The sequence below is a fragment of the Melospiza georgiana genome, chromosome 21, assembly GCF_028018845.1.
Source record: "Melospiza georgiana isolate bMelGeo1 chromosome 21, bMelGeo1.pri, whole genome shotgun sequence".
In the NCBI taxonomy this organism is placed as follows: Eukaryota; Metazoa; Chordata; class Aves; order Passeriformes; family Passerellidae; genus Melospiza; species Melospiza georgiana.
The window spans coordinates 752,092-772,565 of NC_080450.1; the positions used below are offsets into that span (position 1 = coordinate 752,092).

A 20,474-nucleotide genomic window follows, 5' to 3' on the forward strand; every position below is an offset into this window, starting at 1 on the left:
ACATCTAGCACAGGAGAGAGCACAGAGAGCCCCTCACCTTCCTGAGCCTGCACTCACCCTCCTGAGCCTGCACTCACCTTCCTGAGCCTGCACTCACCCTCCTGAGCCTGCACTCGCCTTCCTGAGCCTGCACTCACCCTCCTGAGCCTGCACTCACCTTCCTGAGCCTGTACTCACCTTCCTGAGCCTGCACTCACCCTCCTGAGCCTGCACTCACCCTCCTGAGCCTGCACTCACCTTCCTGAGCCTGTACTCCTCCTCCACCTGGCCGGCCTCGTTGAGGTGCTGCAGCCAGGCTGCCACGTCCAGGCGCTGCTGGCAGTTCTCCTCGGGGTGTGTCTCTGAGGAGGGCAGCTTGGGCCGGCGGATGGAGAACTGCATGCAGGTTTTCTCATCTGCGAGCTGCAGACGGGGAGAGCAAAGCACAGCTGCACAGGAGCCAGCGAGAGCAGCACAGTGTGAAACCCAGAGCAGCAAAACCTCTGCGTGGTTCAGGGAGGATTAAGCACTGAGGAGCTGCACTTGGGAAGGTTCTGTTGGCTTTTTTGTTGGTTTTTATTTTTTTTTTTTAATTCCAACCATTACAATAACAAGAGTGATTAGAATAATTAAAATCCACCGCGAAACAGCTTCATCTTAAAGAAAAAATAGTTTCCATTCCTCCTTCAATCTTATCCCTGACCTGAAACTGAATTAATGCTGCTTACAGCAAAACTTGCCCCTGCCAGGAACGCCTGCAATAAATTACATATGATTGGCCATATACAAAGGGATTGCTGTTAGGAGAGCGGGGAGCTGCGCTGCCAGGCTCTCTGAGGGCACTCAGGATCCCAGTGCAAGGCTGCAGCTGACATTTAATTTAAAAATCAAAGGTTGCTCAATGCAAAAAGTGAGCCCATGCGACCGTAATAAGAAAAGCAGCGGGGGGCTCTGTGGGAAGGATGGAAATTTAAAAATCACTGTTTCTAATAAGCACATACAATATCTTAAACAGACAATTAAAGAGCTCTTATCACATTTGTATGTAGATTGAACAAAATATGGCAAGATGCCTTGTCAAAACATTCTCCAAACGGAATGTTATGCGTCACAAGATGGATGAAAGGCTCTGACACCATTTCCAACCTATCTCTGCCGATTTCCAGGCACCTTCTGTGCCTAAAGGACACTGCTGAGCTGTCATGTCCATCAAAATCACTAAGCAAATCTTCTGGATGATGTTCCCCCATATTCCACAGGTAGAACAGGAGTGGATGGAGACAGACAGCTCCAAGAGACACCTTGAGCCCAGTTTGCACTTCCACCCTAAGCACCCAGCAGCTTCCTGCCTGACCTGCTGCCACGAACCCAAAGCCTCGTTTTCCAACACACCAACCCACGTGTGAAACCCCTGGCTCGGGTACCTGCTCCTTGAGCTGGGTCTCTGTGCAGTACTTCCACTGCTGGAACACCTCGCACAGTTTATCCAGGCCCCCGTGGTGAAAGTGGAAGATCTTGTACTGGCTCTCCCTGCTCGCCACCACCAGCTGCCCACAGGTGCACGCCTCATCACTGTGGGAACAATGGAGAGCAACCTGCAGGGGCCACCAGCAGGACACGGGGAGGGACAGAGCAACACCAAGCTGCCCTTTCAAACAGGGCACAGAGGCAGCTTCACATCCCTGGGACTCACTGATCCTCACGGGTCACCTCAGCTGAGACATTTCATGATTGTATGACATGGTCATAGTGACAATTTTCTCCACTTGTGCCTGGTAGCAGCACTATTTTTACCCTTCCTTCACATGAAGGAATTAAAATTTGTCTTCCCTGGAGAAAAAACCACAGGAAGTCTGCCCCAGAAACATTAAGGCAGTACACAAAGTCAGCTCCTAGGGATGTGCAGACATGCTCACACACAGCTCTGTCCAAAGAAACAGGGAGTGAGAGCAAAAAAAAAGGAGTAAAAATGTTTTTGCAATTATTTGAAATAAATTTTGTAATAATTTGAAAGATAACTGAAGAGGCTGAGAGCAGCAAGACTCCAGAGGAGCCTGGTGAGGGGCAGGCAAAAGAAAAGGTACCACAGATAAAGATGTTTTTCATATCCCCAGGTTATTTGAAGCATTTATGGTATGACAGCTAAGAGCAACCTTTACTTTACTAAAAATAAAATCCTTTCGACTGTGTAACTGTAATTCAGAGGCTCTCCTTGGGAAGGCTGACACTCACTTTCCTGGAGACAATTGTTCTGGAAAGGCTTCCAGGTAGGATTGCAGAAATCACCTCTGCCCAGAGCCCCAGCATGGAGCATGCACAGAGCACACACAATTCACAGAGCTCACACACAGCTCACACACAGCTCACACACAATTCACACACAGCTCACACAGAATTCACACACAGCTCACACACAATTCACAGAGCTCACACACAATTCACATGATTCACACAGCTCACACAGCTCACAGACAGCTCACACAAGGATCCAGTACCTGAAGAAAAGGCGAAGGGATCTCATTTGTCCCAGGTCTACTCTGAAGACGCCACACACCTGCTCGAGGGCAAATACCTTCTGCTGCTCATCCCATCTGGTGCTCTGCGTTTGCCCATTGTTCTCCTGGAACTGGGCACTGGTGTCCAGGCTGGAGGCAGAGCTGGTGGAGCAGGTCATGCGATTGTCACACGTGTCCCTGTGGGCAGAGCGTGGGGACAAAAACCCCATCAGCCACGGGAGGCTGTGGGTATGTGCACCAATCACAGATGCTCCATGTTAAAAACCTTTAGTCAGAGGTCTGAAACTGGCATTCATTCACCAACTAAATTATTTTTATTTAAATTAATCCCTACCATCCCAAAAAGCATCCCGGTTTTTGCCTTTTCCTAAAGTCTTGCATGCAGAACTGGGGAGAGCCAAACCACTCCTCAAAACACCAACTTTTGAGAAGGCAAAATGAAGAAGCTCAAGCAATGCCCTCAGTGTCCAGCTCAGCCACTGCACACCAGGATGGGGACAGGAGGAATGAGCACACTCCAACAGCAGCATGGACCTGAGATCTCATATGGGAAATTCCCTCTTTGACCATTAAGATCCAAAGATGTTTTTCCTGAATTTGAGTTTCTCATTACACCTCCTGGATTCATGGCTATAAACTCCAGACAAATGCCAAGCCTGGATTCATGTCTATAAACTCCAGACAAATGGCTTCCACCTGCAATCTTGAACCTTGGCAGAGTTAGGATTGAGAAATCACACCTGAGCTCTTCAATCCACCATAAAGTAGAGAGAGTGAACCCAACCCTTTCCCAATCCACCCCAGCTCTCCAGCTTAAATGCAAACTGAGCTCAGACTCAAAAAGCCCCCATGTCCCCACCAGCCCCCATCCCAAACGAAAACGATCAGTGCTTTGGGAATGAAGTGAATGTGAAACTGTGACCCCTTGGCTCGTAAAAAGGCCAATGCACGTGAACAATCTCGGCGCGGGCTCTGAATGGGCTCTGCTGTGAAATTGGGGTTTGCCAGACAAGGCCCGGAGCAGGTACAAAGCAGCCCCCTGCAAGGCCACTTTATGTGGTGTTTTCTAATCCTCTTATCCAACAATGTGGGCACTGAAGGCTGGAAATCACACACTCAGCATGCACTTCACATCCGTGTGCCTCCCGCGCCTGGCTCGGGGCCTCTTCCCCAGGAGCAGCGTCCTGGGCAGCCCATTCTGGGGCTCTGGGACTCTGGGACAGGGCTCTGGACAGCCCAGCCAGCTGGGGCCATTTTCATGCCAGCCCTGCTCCAGGGTGGGACTCAGCTCCCCCAGCCCCTTCCTGCCCCTGTGGCACTGGATGAGACCAAGGCTGGTTGGCTCCAGCTAAAGGAGCAGCTTCGAGGCTCTCTGGGAAGTTCTGCTGCTCCGGTTTTTGTAAAGAAAGCAGCAAAGCAGAACTCACACTGAGGCCATTTGGAGGATGAGGACTCAGAAGGGATGTGGCAATAGGGATCCCACCACACATCCAAACCCACTCCAGGTTAGACACCAGGATGCCATCGACCAAGGCACACCATCCCCTGCCTTGGGGATTTTTCCATGAAGATTGTACTGGCCTTTATGAAAAACCAAGCGTTACTTTCTGATAAGGTGGCAAAATGTAACACTCTCTGAAACATGGAGTATCTAACATTAACACAGATGTAACAAGAGTGCTGGTACAAGACACTTGGGCCGGACTGCCTGCTAGGAGCAGCTGGTATTTATGGAGCAACACCATAACAGCCACAGCTGGTTACACAGGATTTTCCTGGAAGAGATGACTCAAACCAACTCAAAGATTAAGCAGAGGCAACCCATTTTCTAAAACTCTTGCAAAGAGAAGCCGGTCCATACGGCAAAGGAATGGGTTGGAGGATGGGTTGGTATGAGGATCATGCAGGTCCTGGTCACAGAAGTCCAAATGCCAGTTCTTCAACAACATCATCTGAAATGACCAGCAGAGATGTCCAGAGAGGTGCCAAGAAATGAGTGACCAGTAGACCTGGCTTTGATGCTGGACATTCCATAGCTCCTCAGTGCAGCACAGCATGTCCAGCTGCAGTTCCCTGCGCTCCAAACCCCAAACCTGCCCCAGATGCCGCGGCACCAGCCGAGACCTGCGGGCAGGAGAGGCCGGGCACAGCCCTGGCACCGAGGGAACCTCCGGAAATGCTTCTCCCAGACAAATGTTTGCAGTTCCCATCCGGCAGCGGCGACAAGCTCGCACACGCATCCCCAGCGCGGCAGCCTCCCGCGCCAGGGCTGCAGCCTTGCAAGGAGCACGGGGCTGAGCAGAGAGGGGAAATTCCGGCGTTCTCACTGGTGCAGAGGGCGAAATCTGAAAGAGACACCTGTGCCCTCCCTGCCCTTCACAGGGGTCAATGGACACAAACACTCTCACAGGACAGAGCAGAGACAGAAGTGCCTCGTGCTGGTGCTCACTGAGTCACCGGGGAAATTCGGAAAAAACCCACACTGTGTCTAAAATGACTTTTTCCTGTACATATTGTTGAAAAAGAATTGAAAACACTCTAATCTCTGGACTACTTTTAAATAAAATTTTAATATTGAGATCATTCTGTAGTGATAACAAGCAGTATGATCTCTGCTAATTTTGTGGGGTTTGGGGAGTCCTCTCACCAGGCACTCAAGACAGAGAAAAAGTTTATTGTTTGTCAGACTATTCTATCTGTTGGAGGAATTTACCCCAGAGCACCCCATAAAAGCAGGAGCTGAAGCACTGCAATGCAAATAGCTGGAGGAACATTCCAGAGAGACTTTGGGTTGTGGGATCCAGGAAAAACAGAGCACCAGCTAGTACACAGCACTGGTCAGCAAAACAACAAGTGCAGTGGGCCACGGGAATAAAAGGGACAGGGAAAAAATTAAGGAGGATTAGAAAACCTGGGTCAGGAAACTCCAGCCATGTTCATGTGTTCAGTTCAAGGAGGTCAAGGAGGGGCTGGAGCGTGTCCAGGGAAAGGAACAGAGCTGGGAAAGGGGCAGCAGCACCAGGAATGGCCGAGGGAGCTGGGAAAGGGGCTCAGCCTGGAGAAAAAGAGGCTCAGGGGGAACCTTCTCTCTCCCTGACAGAAAAGTGGAGCCAGCCAGGAGTCGGGCTCTGCTCCTGGGGAAAAGGGGACAGGACAGAAGGAAACAGCCTCAAGTTGTGCCAAAAGAGGGCCAGGTTGGTAATGGGGGAAAATTCTCCATGGAAAGGGCTGTCAGACATCGGCACAGCTGCCCAGGGCACTGCTGGAGTCCCCAGCCCTGGAGGGATTTAGCAGCCCCATGGATGGCACCTGGGGACATGGTCAGTGGTGGCCCTGGCAGTGCTGGGGGAATGGTAGGACTCAGTGATGTCTGAGGGCTTTTCCAACCCAAACAATTCTGTGATTCTGTGATTCCACTTCAGCCTTTTGCCCTCAGCCAAGTCCCACCACTCTTGTCCCAAAACACATCCCATTCCTGCTGGGGAGCAACAACAGGGGCTGATGCATTTTCTCCACTCTACAATCAACTACAGCAGCCAACCATATCCACATTCCTGGACCCTCTGCAGCCCCAAGCAGCCACCACCCCCCTCCCACCCCTCAGGACCCTCGCACGCCCGGCTGAGGAGCTCAGGTGAGACTCAACCTGCAGCACTGGGACCCAGCTCACTGTTCCAAAGCCCTGGAACACACCCACAGCACAGAGAGAGCTGAACCCAATTATTATTTCTGTTCCAGAGACCTGCCCTGATTACCTGGGAAGCCAATTTCAGCAACAAAGACCTAATAACTCACTTTACGATGTGATGTGACAAATATAATTACGAGGGAGAAAGGGGCTGAAGGCTGCAGCCATGATGTGGCAGTTACCCAAGCTGTCAGCGTGCACCACCTGATTCCCAGCGAGCCTCCTGCCAGAGCCAAGCCCTGCTGCTGGAGCTGCCTCTCCATCAGTCACTAATAACAGCTCCCACAGCCCCAGCATTCCTGCACGCTGGCTTGGGACCATCATTTACAGACAATGAGTATCATCATAATGTATGAGCATCCATGTAATGGGAATTACATGCCCCTTTTCCTCCCCAGGGGTTAGCATTTCTCTGTTTCTCCACTATTCCCCACAGGCACTGACCTTCTGGGTTCCTCTTCTTCCCAGCAAGGTGAAACAGCTCCTGGCAGCATCAGCTGCTAAAACAGACAGCTTCAAACAAATAATCTGCCAATAAAAGTTCAAAGCTATCCTGAAATGCCTAAAAATTTAGAGCAGTGGCTGTACAGAGTAAGGTAATATTGAGTATCTGGAACCCAAATCCATTGTTCTGATAAAAAAGTGTCCTTGACAATATACATATATTATAAACTGGAACGTGCTGAATTCAGTGACACAAAAGACATGCAAAGGAAACCAGATTGGTAATTTAGGATTAAAAAGGAGATGTTGAAATGTGTCTGCTTGCTCTGCAGAGCAGGGCTGGAAGGACACTGACAGGACAGCACCTGCTTCCCACAGTGTGGCACCCAGAGCAGGGAATGCTGCTGTCACACTCACCAGCACAGATGAGTGACCACGTTAAGAACTGTGTTAAAGCCACCCTTTGCTGAAAACATTTGGAACTTGAAGTTTCTGTGCCTCAGAGAACCCAAATTGATTTCCACTGACCACGGTGACCAGGGAACAAGGTGTTAGATAGCCTGGATTTAGAAAGCCAGGATTTCTAAAATGAAATGTCAAAGCATCCTCACGTGGAAGCATTTCTATACATCTGCAAACACGTGGGAAACAAATCCAACAATTCCTCCTATTTGTTGGGGAAACCTGGGAAAAACTACTCAGGCTGTTACAGTACAAAGTACACGGATGTCAACATGGACTTTCCAAGAGCTTGTTCCACAGGCTTTCCATTGATCTGTTTGCTTTCAAAACATAAATTTCCCCGCGTCGAACGGCACTAAATGCTATTTAGTAGCTAATTAACTTTCTGCGCTGAAAACCTCCTGTAATTGCACTTCTTTCACCTTTTTGAGCCCGTGTCCCCCGGGGAGCCCGAGCTGTCCTACGGCATTTGTTCTGCTCATTTCTATCTCCCAGGCACAAGTTCCTCCCTGACACCGGGCTGCCAATCACGGCGCCAGAGGTCACTGGAGACCAAATTAGGAGCACTCTGCCTCCGACAAACTTGCTTGGCTTAGCTCGCTGCGAAGGGAAAATAAACAGTCACGAAAAATAATTGTGTCCTTTCAAGCAGGGCACCGGCAAGCAGATCCAAGCGCTCGTCCAAGTCAGCGCATTGCTGTTAGTCACTCCTCGCATTCCTGCTATTAACAAGAGCCCAGGAACGGGCTGTTTACATCCACAGGCGCTGCAGTCCTCCCTCCCCTCGGAGCCAGCAAGGGTCCCTGGCCAGGGCGTGCTCAGGGACTCCTCGGGCACCTCTGACCTTGGGCTGAGCCAGCAAGTTCAGCGTCACGGACGGGGCTGGGAATTCACAGCAGCGCTGCCAGCGCCGGCCTGACAAACAAACGCTGCACCACGGCGAGGGACTCGGCAAACCCGATTATGCAGCTCTGCCTTCTGACGGGCGTAATTGGTTTGTCCTTGAGAAATAAAGATCAAACCGATTTGTTCTGCTTTACGGGGCCGCTGCAATCCGTGCTCCCAGCGCCCTGCCCGCCCTAACTTCCAGCACCTGGCACAGGTAGAACATGGGTCTCCATCCCAGACACCGGTGACAGCAGCAGCCAGGGCACCCACCGTCCTGCCCCATCCCCGAGAGGGGTGAAAGCCTCCCCACACTGGGGCTTTGTTGCTCCTCATTCATCCCTCCAAGCCCTGGAGGCTGGAGGGGAAGCTGAGTGATTCCAGCCAGCAAGGGGGCATTAGGAAAACAGACCCTCCAAAGGGTCCCCCCAGTGCTGGAGTTAAAGCAAAAGGAAAACAAAACAAACCCAGAGTCCTTGAGTTCATTATTTTGAATGTAAATGGAAAAGGCAAAAAAACAAGCAGAAGTTTGTAGTGGGAGTAGTGGGTGTTCTGATCTCTTTTCCCCAAAGCCTGGAATGTGATACACATCTAGCTCCAGCTAGGAGACAAACAATCTGCCTTCACAGCTGACACTTCCACACAGGTGTAGCTGCTCAGGTAAACCCAAGTGAGGTTTTTCTGGTTTCCTCTGTGACTTCTTGTTGCAGGGAGAGAGAAGGCACAGAATGAGTGGTTTGATGCTTAGGAATAAAACACACATGGCTCCGAGCAGCCAAACACAACAAATCACTCAGAGCGAGCGGACGCTGCTCAAGGATGCAAATGTTACCTTCACTTTAAGGGAGGAAAATGTTCCAGAAGCTCAGTGGTGGATTTTTGCAATCCGTACGGAGAAGGGGCACCTCATGCCTGGGCTTACACTCATTAATAAATCAATCGAAATGCAACACTTTAAAAAAAGAAATTCCTTAGATGGAAAAAGTGATTTCTCAGCAAAGCCCGAAAAAGAATGTTTGCTTTTCAGCCCATTCCAGTCTGGAGAAGGAGACCTTTCTTCCCCATGTTTATTTTATTTTTAAAATCAATGGATTATTTTGCTTTTTTTCCCTTTCAGTTCAATCCATGCAAAAATAAAATTCTCCCCTAATTATGCTAATTATAATCAAGCCTTCAAACCGCCGCTCCCTTGAAAGACCTGCCGATTACCTTTGTTCTTATATTCCTGGCTCTGAGCAGCAAACGGGGAATTTCAGGGGGACATTTTAGCGGCAAAGTTAACCAACAGCCCGGACCCTGCTGCTGCCCCAGCGTGAGCTGAGCCGGCACCACCCAGGGAGGATTTCACTGTTTCCACAAGACAATGCGGATTTCCCAAGGGAAGGGCTTGCTTCAAGTAGCAGAAAAGGGAGAGGAAAGAGGAGCGCTGCCTAAAAGCATGTTCCAGAGTTATTGTAAATGCCTAATGCCGGGATAATTGCGAGGCCCGAGCCAAGGAGACAGAGGCCGTGCAGATTTATTTGCATATACTGTGGCGCTTTGGAGGGGACATGCTCTTTATTTTGATTCACTTAACGCAATTCTTCCCTCACAAAGCTGTGGATACCTGCCAGTGCCATTTATCTCTGCTCTCCATTCAGATTTCTGGGCGTTGCGATTGTATAAATAAATAACAGAAGAAATGCAAGAATATCCAGGGAAAAGGTGAAAGCAGCCCTGGGGAGAAGGACCGGGGGGTGCTGGTCATTCCCTGGCGGTGTGTGCTGGAACCAGAACCCTCCTGAGCCTGGGCTGAGCCCAGCGTGGGCAGCAGGACAGGGATTGTCCCCTGTGCCCCTCAGGTGAGACCCCACCTGCAGAGCTGGAGCTGCTGCAGAGCCCAGGGGAGGCTCCAGGATGGTGCCAGGGATGGAGCAGCTCTGCTGGGAGGAGAGGCTGGCACAGCTGGCATTGTCCACCTGGGCAGGAGAGGCTTTGGGGTGAGCTCAGTGTGACCCTGCAGGGCCTGAAGGGGCTGACAAGAAATGTGGAAAGTCAGTTTCCAAGGGATGGAGTGCCAGGACAGAGGGGATTGGTTTCAAACTGAGAGTAGATTTAGATCTAGATATGAGGAAGGAATCCTTCCCTGGCAGAGTGGGCAGGCCCTGGCACAGGGCGCCCAGAGCAGCTGTGGCTGCCCCTGGATCCCTGGCAGTGCCCAAGGGCTGGCTGGACAGGGCTGGGAGCACCCGGGACAGTGGAGGTGTCCCTGCCATGGCAGGGTGGCACTGGATGGCACTGGATGGGGTTTAATGTCCCTTTTTACCCAAACCTTGGCACGGCTCCGGGCTCTCCCGCCTGGGCCGCGCTGAGGGCAGTGTGGGGGGGCAGCACCGGGGGTCCCGGGGGCACCGCTGGGCACAGCGCGCCCCCTGGCGGCCCCGCCGCGCCACCGACCGGCCCCGGGCCCGCATCGGGACACGGCCACGGGCACCGTCACCGTCACGGTCAGGGACAACGGCCACGGTCACAGGCCACGGCCATGGGCCACGGGCCACAGTCACGATCACTGTCACGGGAACGGCCACAGGCACGGTCACTGTCACGGGCACAGTCAAGGGCACAGTCAGGGGCCATGGGCCACAGGCACCATCACGGGCCAGGGTCACAATCACGGGCATGGACACGGGCATCGACCACGTCCACAGTCACAGGCACCGGCGGTGGTCACGGCCACGGCCATGGTCATGGGCATCAACCAGGTTCACGGGCACAGGCATCAACTATGGCCATGGTCACAGGCACAGGCCGTGGTCATGGCCGCGGGCACTGAGTCACGGCCACGGTCACGGGCACCGGTCATGGCCACGGCCATGGTCACAGGCACAGGCCATGGCAGCGACCCACGGTCACGAAAAAGCCACGACAGCCACATTCCACAGCTCCACAGAAAGCCCCACGGGCCTGCCCACGGGGTTCAGGCCTTCCCCAGCATCCTGAGCAGTCCTGAACCATGGCCGGTGCCCCAGAGCCCCGGGGGCAGAGGGGACCCTCCATGTCCCCTCCTGGCTCCTGCTGCCTGCCCTGGGGTCTCCCTCACGGGGACCACCCCTGTCACTCCCTCCCCGACATCCCAAATAAAGGGACCCCTCAGCCGCAATTCCCAATCCCAAGTTAGCTGTCACTGTTTTCTTCCAATGAAATCTGGCAGCAACCCAACATAGGGAAGAAACAAACCTGCTATAATTAATGTTCTTGCTGTTCAAATATTTATATAAAGCAAGATAGAGCCGTATGCCTCTGCAATCTCTTGGATCTGTCCAACCTTCTCAGCTTTGCAGCCAGGAATAATTTTAATTGATTACACAGTGCTGCTGGTGGCTCAGGCCAGCTCCCCTTCCCAGTGCCCAGCTCCACACAGACCACCCCTCCCTTAGGAAAGCTTACACTGACCCCACAATACAAACAGGAGAGATCAAGGACTATCCCTCTGATGGAAGAAGGATTTGTGGATGTTTTTTCCCAGGCATGGGTTTGGGTACAAATGGAATTAGGAGCTTCGCTGTCTTACATCATAAGTGGCACCAGTTCAGGCAAGTCCTGGGGAATTGAAGCCTGGACCAGGTACCCACCTCGCTCCTCCCCAGGGCTGAATTAATTCAAAACTGAGATGCTGCAAGAAGTTACAGGAGATTTTGAAGTCTGTGACCAATTCCCCTGGTTCCAATATAATCACTTCTGTTACAACAGCGATGAATTCCCAATCTCTTGATGACTCCAGAGCTCCTGCCAGTTGACTCTAATTTCAGCTCATTTCCCTTATAATTTTGCCTCCTGTTTTTGCTGCAGAGGTCGGAAAGGCTCTCAGCCCTTCAGGTGAGCTGCCAAAACAAGATGATGCAATGGCTGCGCTGCTCCCACCGGCTCCTGGAGCAGCTCATTTACTGATGAGCTCCTGGGAAGCGGCTTAACAACAGGATGTGCAACACATCCGTAAAAATTGCATCAGCTGCGACGCCAGAGGAGTTTTTCCCTGTGCTTGAGCTTCGTCTGGGCTGTCTGTGATCGATCTGCCACATGAATTCATGTCTGCTGAAGAACATGAGAACTCACCATCACCCAGCTCCATTATGCCAGTGTTTCGTTATTTTTATTACTGCCTGCTAAAACGATCGATGTCCATGAAAGACGCTTCCTTCCTGCATTGATTCCACCTTGACCACGTCGCTTCTGCCCGTCCTGTGCAGCCTGAGCTGTGGGAGCACTGCTGGCCTCTGTCCCAGCACCTGTGGGGCTGCTCGTGGAGCCCCAGCCTCGGGCCAGATGTTGCGCCAAGCTCCACTCATACAATTCCAACACCGAGGGTCCTCAGTCCAAATTGTGACTGTACTGGCCAACATCCCAAAGTGAAGTGAGTGAAGGAACCAACGTCAGTGTGTGCATCTCCTCTTCAGCACTGCTGTGGTGCTTGTCAGGTATCAGCAAGGGCAGTTGAGGAGCGAAAAGCCTCCTGAGCACCCATGAAAGCTCCTGCTATCCAGGGATCACTCTGGCACAGCACAAACCCCACCCCAAACCAAACCCCACTCACAGAGCACTAAGTGCTTCCAGAACCGACTGTATAGATCTGATGTCACGGTCAGTTCAATAACTCCAGCAGCATCAGTGGATGGACATTACAGAAGTGTCAGATGCTGTTTGGTTGCCTGGATGTAACAAAAGCCTTTTAGTTTCAATTTACTGCTGGGGAAAATGGGAGCAGAGGAATTTCCCAAGGCAGCAGCGAGCCAGAGCTGGGCACAGAGAGCAGCTGCCCTGAACTGTGTCCTTCAGGCCACAAGGCAAACATTTCCTGACAGCCAGCAAACAGTGGGGACAGGGGAGGGAAGGGACAGAATGGAATGATTTTATCTCCAGAATCCCTCCTTTTCCACAGAAACTCACACCCTGACAAAGCTGCCGTCAGTGCAGGCATTCCCCACACCAGCTGCCTCCTGCAGGAACCACGTGCAGGGAGCACTGAGGGTTAAGAAGGACACAAACCCCAGGACAGGAAGGCCACCTTTCCTTGAGGGATGAGGGCACCCTGCAGGAGGTGCCAGGCTGGTCCAAAGAGAGAAGCAGGAGTGTGCATGCTGCTGCTGGGACACTCCCACTGCTCCCAGCCCAGGAATTGTGTAAATGGGAGGAGGATGTATCAATCGCTGCGTGGGACCCCTGGCAGCCTGTCAAACTGAGAGGCAAAGAGGGGAAAAAACAATGGACACGTTTTTATTTCCTTATGTTCCACCAGGCGAGTTGGTGCCTTGCAACTGCCTCACTCGTGCAATCCCGGGCTCGCCAGCCCACCTCCCTCCCTCCTCCTGCACACCCTGCAGAGTGTGTGGCTCCCTCACGCCCAGGTGGCCAGGCCACCTCCCTGGGGACGCTCCAAGAGGCAGATGGCACTCGTGACTCCTGGTCACACATGAATTCTGCCAAGCAGCTCGCTGAGTTCCTACTCTCATCTGATCCAAGTGTACCCGTGCATCCCAACTCTTCCACAGTGACCCCTTCCTCCATTTCTGGGGATATCCAACCACGCAGGAAGCTGGCTGGACTGAAATGCAACACATTCCTCCAGCTTCTGCAACAAGCACAGGGAAGAGCAGAGCTGTCTTTGCAGCAGCTCCCAGAGCAGAGGGAAACAACCAGAAACAGAAACTCCTGGCAGAGAGGAGGTGGTGACTGGGAGGTGGGGAGGGAAGAGAGCTCAAACAATCTGCCAGCAGCACAAACTTTGTTCCCACTCCAATTCTGGCTCAGAGGGGAAGCAGCCAGCAGAAAAACCCAAACCAAAACAAACCCTTAAGAAACAAGGAAGCTGTTCCCATGTTTGTAGTGACTTCTGAAACAGCATCTCCCGTCCCCCAAAATGCTGAGATGAAAGCAGGAAATATGAGATGCTTTTTGACCAGACTTTTGCCAAGGATTCAATGCAAAATCTCCCACTCAACAGCTTGTAAGATCCTGCAGATTCCATGGAAGGCGGCTCAATGGGGAAGAACAAATTGGCACCAAAAATGCACACACTGGACAAAACCCTTTCAAGTCAAAAATCCCAAAGAACAAAAGCTCTGTTTTATTAATCTGCTGCCAATTGTGAGTGTCACGTGCACTGTGTGAGGCTTCAGACTGGCAGCACAGGGGTTAAAAAGGAAGGGAGAAAGCAGAAGCAAGCAGGCTGTGTGTGCAGAGCCGGCTCTGCCTGGCTGGAGCTGTCTGGGCTCCAGCAGCAGTGAGGAAGGGCCGGCAGAGGGCAGGGAAATGCTGCAGGAATTCACAGACAAGGCTCAGAAGATGCAATAAACCCTATTTCCTTCCTTTCCTGACACTATTTGCAGCTCAGAGCAGAAGTGTTGCAGCACAGTTAAACCACAGCACTCCTGACTCACTGGACGCTGCCTGGGACCCTCCTGCACCAGCTCCTTGTGGGAGAATCCAAACCCACAGCATTCCTGGGACAGCATGGGAGCAGTCCAAGCCCACAGCATTCCTGGGACAGCACGCCAGGACTGGGGTTTCCCCACGATGAGCTCAGCCTCCTGCTTTTCAGCAGCCAGAGTGTTATTCCAAACGTGTCCATCACTCTTCCCACTTCCCACCACTACAGCAGGGTAATAACACACTCCTTTGCTTCACAATCCCTCTGTGAGGACAGGAGATGCCAAGATGTGCACATTTCACTCCTGCTCATTGGGGTTTCTCTCACCCACTGATCTGGCAAAGGCTGGACTTTATCACTGGGGTGGGATGGGGTGGGATGGGATGGGACAGCCACCACTCACCCCACTGCACAGGTGCTGTACAGCTCAAGCCCAGCAAACCCTGGGCACATCCTGAATGCAAAGCTGATACAAAGTCTGACATCAGCTCACAGAGGGGTTTTAAAATATCCAGAGAGAACTGAATGCATTAGAATACTTCCTCACAAGCGTCGTTCTTACTGGCATTCTCTGGGCTTGAGATCAGCCCACAAGATAGAGGCAGAACCTCCTCAGCTGTCAGTGCAGGCTGTGCATTGCTGACATGCATGCAGGAGAACTCATTTCTCCTCATTTCAGGTGTAGTTTCAAAGTTGAGATGTAGCCTAAAAATCATCCCCATGGTGCTTCAGGAATGCAGCACATCCATTCTCCTTGAGATGGGAACGAGTAACACAGCAACAGGGCAGGGCCCAGAGAGTCAGAACCACTGGGTATGGAAACAGGGAGTTATATGGGTGCCTTCCTGCTCCTTATTCCCTTGCCAAGGTGCCCTCATCCCCCTGTGGAGTTTACTGCAGGTGACACTGGGAAGCACTGACTGAAATACCCAGGTTAGACATGCAAGAATGAATGTTTATCTGTCTGAAGTGGGACCACGTTCTGAACTGCAGCAAAACAAGCTCTCACACGCAGGTTTCATGTCAACACAGGGCCTGGAGGGGTGCCCACGGCTCAGGAAGTCAGCAGGGCCCTTTGATGTGGCTCTGCACGAGAAGCAACAAGCTCAGATCCTCAGCAGAGCCAATTAGGCCAACAAAGGACCCGTTTAATTTAGCAGTGCTGCTTCCAGGGTTCAAGACAGTTCACCTGAAAGGACGTACACAGCCCTGATGTTTGGGGCCAGGGTTCACTAAGCAGAAGCAGAACTGGCTGACAGTTTCCTGTAAACTCCATAGGAGTCTGAAGCAAGACAGGGCATTGAGCTCAATGCCACTGCAAAGTTTCTCAACCCCTTCAGCACCTCCCAGCACCCAGAGGAAGGACGCACTCACCTGCTTTCACTGTCCATGAACACGGAGCTGCTGCTTTTCCCCAGGGCTTCACTGATGGGAGAGAGGCAGAAGGGGGAAGAGAAGGCATCAGAATCAGAGTCAAAAGTGCTGTCCCTGCTCACATCGTCAGCAGACAGCTCCAGGGAGCCCTCGTCCTCCCTGCAGTCCAGGCCCTCCTCCGTGCCCTCGGACCTGCAGGGCTCCTCCTGGGAGCTGACGGTGGACGGGGTGCCCGAGTCGCTGCGGGGCGGCTGCGGCGCCGGGCGGGCGCTCTGTGCCAGCTTCTCCTGCTCCGAGGAGGGCGCCCCGTCCCTCGGGGGCTGGCACGCCGGGAGCCCCTGGGAGTCCCCGCCGGGGCCCGGCGCCCCCCGGGGCTGCGGGGGGGACGCGGTGCCCAGGCCCGGGCCGTGGCGGCCGCGCTTGCGGGGCGCCTTGCGCACCGGGGAGCCCTCGGGGGTGACGTAGCGCAGCGCCTCCTCGTCCTGCCGCTGGATGCGCGAGTTGGGCACCCAGGCCAGCATCAGCGTGGCGCCCAGCAGCTCGTCCTTCTCCATGTACAAGCACAGGTAGCCTGGGAGAGAGCACAGCAGCAGCAGCGGTTGGGATGTGGGGTCGCTGCAAGGGAACCGCATTGCCCTGAAATTTCCCCTTCCCCGTCTCCCTCCATCCCTGGAAATGTTCGAGGCCAAGCTGAGTGGGGCTCTGAGCAACCTGGTTTGCTGAAAGGTGCCCATGGCATGAATGCTCCTCAGGATCCTCCCTTTTCAGGAGATCCCCCCTAACCCAAACCATTCCACGATTCCTGCTGCTTCACTGCCACTCCACGTGGGCACAACAAACCCTTTAATTTACCAGGACAGAATTCTGTCAGAGGAATTGTGGAGTGCTCAGCATTATTCAGTATTTGCAAATAATTTCAAGTCTGCATGTAGCTTTTGAACAGCCTGAATTCCCTCTGGCCTAACTGAACACAGAAATGACATGCAAATACTTGGACTTCCTGGACAGATTTACTAATCAAGAGTAAATAATAAAATATGTTCCCACATGAAAAAGTTTTACTGTTTCTTAGTTAAACAATTTCAAGTGCCAGCAGAACATTGATTTCTCAAGAATATTTACCTCAGTGTAGCTGAAGGGCTACAGTATTTATGGGAAGCCAATGGAAAAAGAAGACACCCACACCAAAAGGAAAGCAAGGGTCAGTGCTCAGAGAATAATTCATTTTGTGAAGCTAAGCCAAGAGCCACAGGTCTTTGATGAGAACATGAAAGAGCACAGGAACAGATGAGAATAAAAGGACAGAGCGGGATTTATCCTCATTTACTCCAGTGCATGCAGCCACAATCAGGCTTTTTGGATTTTCCCTTCACCAGCAATGACAGCTACAAGAGGATACTTGGATTTCCTGAACAATTCAGGGATGTGAACAAGCAACAGAAGTTACTGTCCTCACATGACAACTTCTGACTGCTCAAAAGGACTTACTAAACCAGTAAATCCATGCTGGACCAGAGGAGAAAGGAGCAATATCACTAATCTTCCTACTGAAAGAAGAGCTGATGGATCAGCTTGTGGATGGCTTTCCTGAGCCTTCCACAAAACTGCCTTGCCCTGTCCCTCACTGGCACCCGTTCATTTCTTACAGCCCAGGGTGCAGAGACAAAGACAGAACGGTCAGGGTTTGCCATCACCTGGGTGGTGCTCCCCGATGCCCTGCAGCAGCTCGGGGGGGTGCACACACACATTGTTCTTGGAGTAGATGATGTCCCCATCGAGCAGGGAGCAGGAGCCGCCGGCAGTCAGCGTCAGGAGGTCGGACGCTCTCGAGGAGGCTCGACGGAGGAGTCGCCCCAGAGACATCGCCAGGGAAATGTTTCCATCATCTGTCAGCTCTAGCCAGGAGCCAGATTCGGAGGATCTGCCAGGGAGGAGGAAAAATCAGCGTGAGAACCAAAATAACGACAGCTCAGCACGTGCCACCCACTGGCTGAGGACGAGTCTGCCATCAATGCACACCTCGGGCAAGGGCCCAGCGATGCTGTGGGTCTGTAAGATCACCTTCATGCCCCAAAGGTGCTCCAGTACAGCACATTTGTCTCTGCCATGAAGGCAGCAAAAGCCACATGTTCACAGTTACTGTGGGAGGAGGAGAACAGCAATGCTGCTCACTGAAATCCCACTGAGGGAACAGCTCAGCCCGTGGATGTGCCTGATGTGTCACTGACCCGGGGATGTCACACAGCCACAGCTGATCCCAGAGGCTCCTTCAGCACAGAAATGGCTGAGCCCACAGCACTGAGCACGGGGCAGCCGCTCCAGCCACATCCAAAAACAACATCAATCAAACCCAGTCCATCCCCTGCTTGCCATGTCTGTGTGCTTGAGGTTTTCGGGGCTGGGATTTTTTTCTGCGAGGTTGGTTTTGGGTTTGGGTTCTTTTGAGCCTTGCCAGAGACGAGGCTCAAAAGCCCTGTGTTCACCACGGGGGCAGAGCGTGGCACACCAACTCAGAGCAAACATTTCACCCACCCAAAGTTACACAGAACTGTGGAGCACAATCCCCAGAGCATGGCACACCAACTCAGGGCAAACATTTCATTTCACCCATCCAGAGTTACACAGAACTGTGGAGCACAATTCCCAGCTCACCCCAAACAATCTCTGTGCTCAGGTGAGATGTGCTGCCTGCTGGGGCTGATGATGAGGAGCCCTGCAGGGGACCCAGAGGTGTCACCCAAGCTATAAAGCATTCAGCAGATGGACCAGGACGTGTTGGAAGAGCAGGAGAGTCTCACACAAAGCAGCTGTAGGCTCTCTGCAGCCATCCCCAGCTGGGAAGCACCAGGACCAGGGCAGTTTCTGTTCTGCCAAACCCACAGGAGAAGAGGAAACTCCCACTTTTGCTCCTCTGTGTTTACATGGCCCAGCTGGCTGTGCCCAGGCCGGTGTGACCCAGCAGAGCCCGGGCACAGCCACGCTCCCAGGCCTGGGGAGCTCAGCCTGGGGTGCTCCTGGGGACCAGCCCCACGCTGGGATGCAGGGCATGGGAGAGGAAAACCAAGCAGAAAATAAAGCCCTGCCTTGGGGCTCCTTTTGAGGAACTGCTTAAGGGCCTAAGCAAGCACTGTCTGATGTTGAACAGCTCTGATTTCCCTAATCTGGTTTTGATGGCAAATGCAGCCAGCCCAGGAGGGCAGAAGGCAGAAATGGCAAAGGGGCATCTCCCAAAGGGCAGAGGGAGGGCTGCAGGGAAGGGAAATAGCTGTCCTGCCTCTGACAGATTGGGACATGCAGGAGACTGCAAATGAGGGTGCCAAGCTGTTGACAGAGCCTTCATTAAAGGACAAACTATTGGTTTAACTGCAGTGGCCACATTTGTCAGCTCGAATCACAGCAGAGGCTGCTCCTGTGTCTCAGCCTTTGCTGGGCTTGATGGAGCAGCCTCAGCCCTGCACCAGCAAATCCTCAGGATGAGAGAATCCCTTTGCCAGTCCTGCACACTCCTGTCTCCCTCTAGCACCAGACACAAGTATCCTCATGTCTCAGCCCCAAAACCAAACCCCAGCCAAGCCCTCAGCTCATTTCTGTCCACATTGCCAAAATCCACAGTTTCAGGCTCGAGGTTACACCTGGCAGAAAGTCATCTGCCTCAACCACACTTAAGGAGCAAAAATCACCTTTCCCTTCATTGCACCCTGCAAGAACAGACAGTGAATTCTGGTGCAACTTCTCCTTCCCCAGACTGAGTTACAGCACGCTGTTCCCAAACAGGGCCAGGGGAGGCAGGGGCAGGGCTGTGGAGCCACCTGGGCAGGGTCACCTGTCAGCACAGCATGGCTGCAGCAGCACAGACCTGCATCCCTGTCAGCGACTTCCTCAGAGCCCCAGAAATCAGGGGGTGCACAGGAGGAAGGAGGCACAGCTGGCTGCTGCTGCTGGCCAGGGAGTGCTGCTCAGGACACACAGGGACAGGGGCTGGGGAGGCACCTGAGCAACAAGAGGGCTGTGATGTCCTGCTGCAGCTCCCAGGGAGGCTGGGGAGGGTCAGCACGTCCCTGCCAACTTAATGAGCCCTCAGCAGGCACAGAGAGAACAAAGAGACAGGTAAAGATCAAAAGCTGCTCCCTGCAAAGCCAGAGGAATTTAAAGGGAAGTCCTGCTCTGATCCTGCAGAGCACCTGTTGTTCAGCACTGCCTGCACGTGCAGGTGGAAGGTGCTGCAGGTACACGCAGGGCTGGGAAGGGGAAACAAAAAAAACCACAAAAGGTTTGGAATAGGGTGTCCTGCCAGCTCAGAAACTGAGTCTGCTGGACTTGCCTTGCAGAAGAGCCGCACACCAGAAACCAGAGACCACTGCAGTGCTGCAGACAGTAGCCAGACACTCTGGGATATATAAATATCACCAGGAAACTCAATCCTTGCACTGTTCTCACAGGCCAGGGAATTCTCTGTAGATTTGGCTGAGGGATTAATGAAAAACAGATGCAAGTCACAGGACAGTTTCAGGGAGGGTGACAAGAGTTATCTGGGCCAGGGAGAGAGATTGCCAAGGGAAGATAAAAGTGAGGGAAATGTATTAAAAGTCCTCACACATGGGAACTGTCAGTGCCAAAGAAAGGAAGAGCTGTTGATGAAGGACAGGAGAAGCTGTAGGGCAGCTGAACTGTGGCAAGGAATACCCAGTGTTGTCATTCTAGTAGCTGGGACAATGCTGCACCA

At 52.6% G+C, this 20,474-nt stretch overlaps 1 protein-coding gene across 4 annotated transcripts in view; it reads right to left on the reverse strand.

Moving 5' to 3' along the window:
* The window catches only part of TBC1D16 (TBC1 domain family member 16), a 28,199-nt gene that overhangs the window by 4,908 nt on the left and 2,817 nt on the right, over window positions 1-20,474 (reverse strand). For 2 of the 4 annotated variants that reach the window (XM_058039030.1, XM_058039028.1), the window contains exons 2-6: window positions 17,446-17,672; window positions 15,752-16,322; window positions 2,475-2,672; window positions 1,404-1,551; window positions 238-405 (exon numbers count right to left, since the gene is read on the reverse strand). In XM_058039030.1, the coding sequence (XP_057895013.1) occupies window positions 238-405; window positions 1,404-1,551; window positions 2,475-2,672; window positions 15,752-16,322; window positions 17,446-17,614 (1,254 nt within the window). In that variant the 5' untranslated portion in view covers window positions 17,615-17,672. The remainder of the gene's footprint in view (window positions 1-237; window positions 406-1,403; window positions 1,552-2,474; window positions 2,673-15,751; window positions 16,323-17,445; window positions 17,673-20,474) is intronic. The other 2 variants (XM_058039031.1, XM_058039029.1) reach the window with 2 other exon arrangements.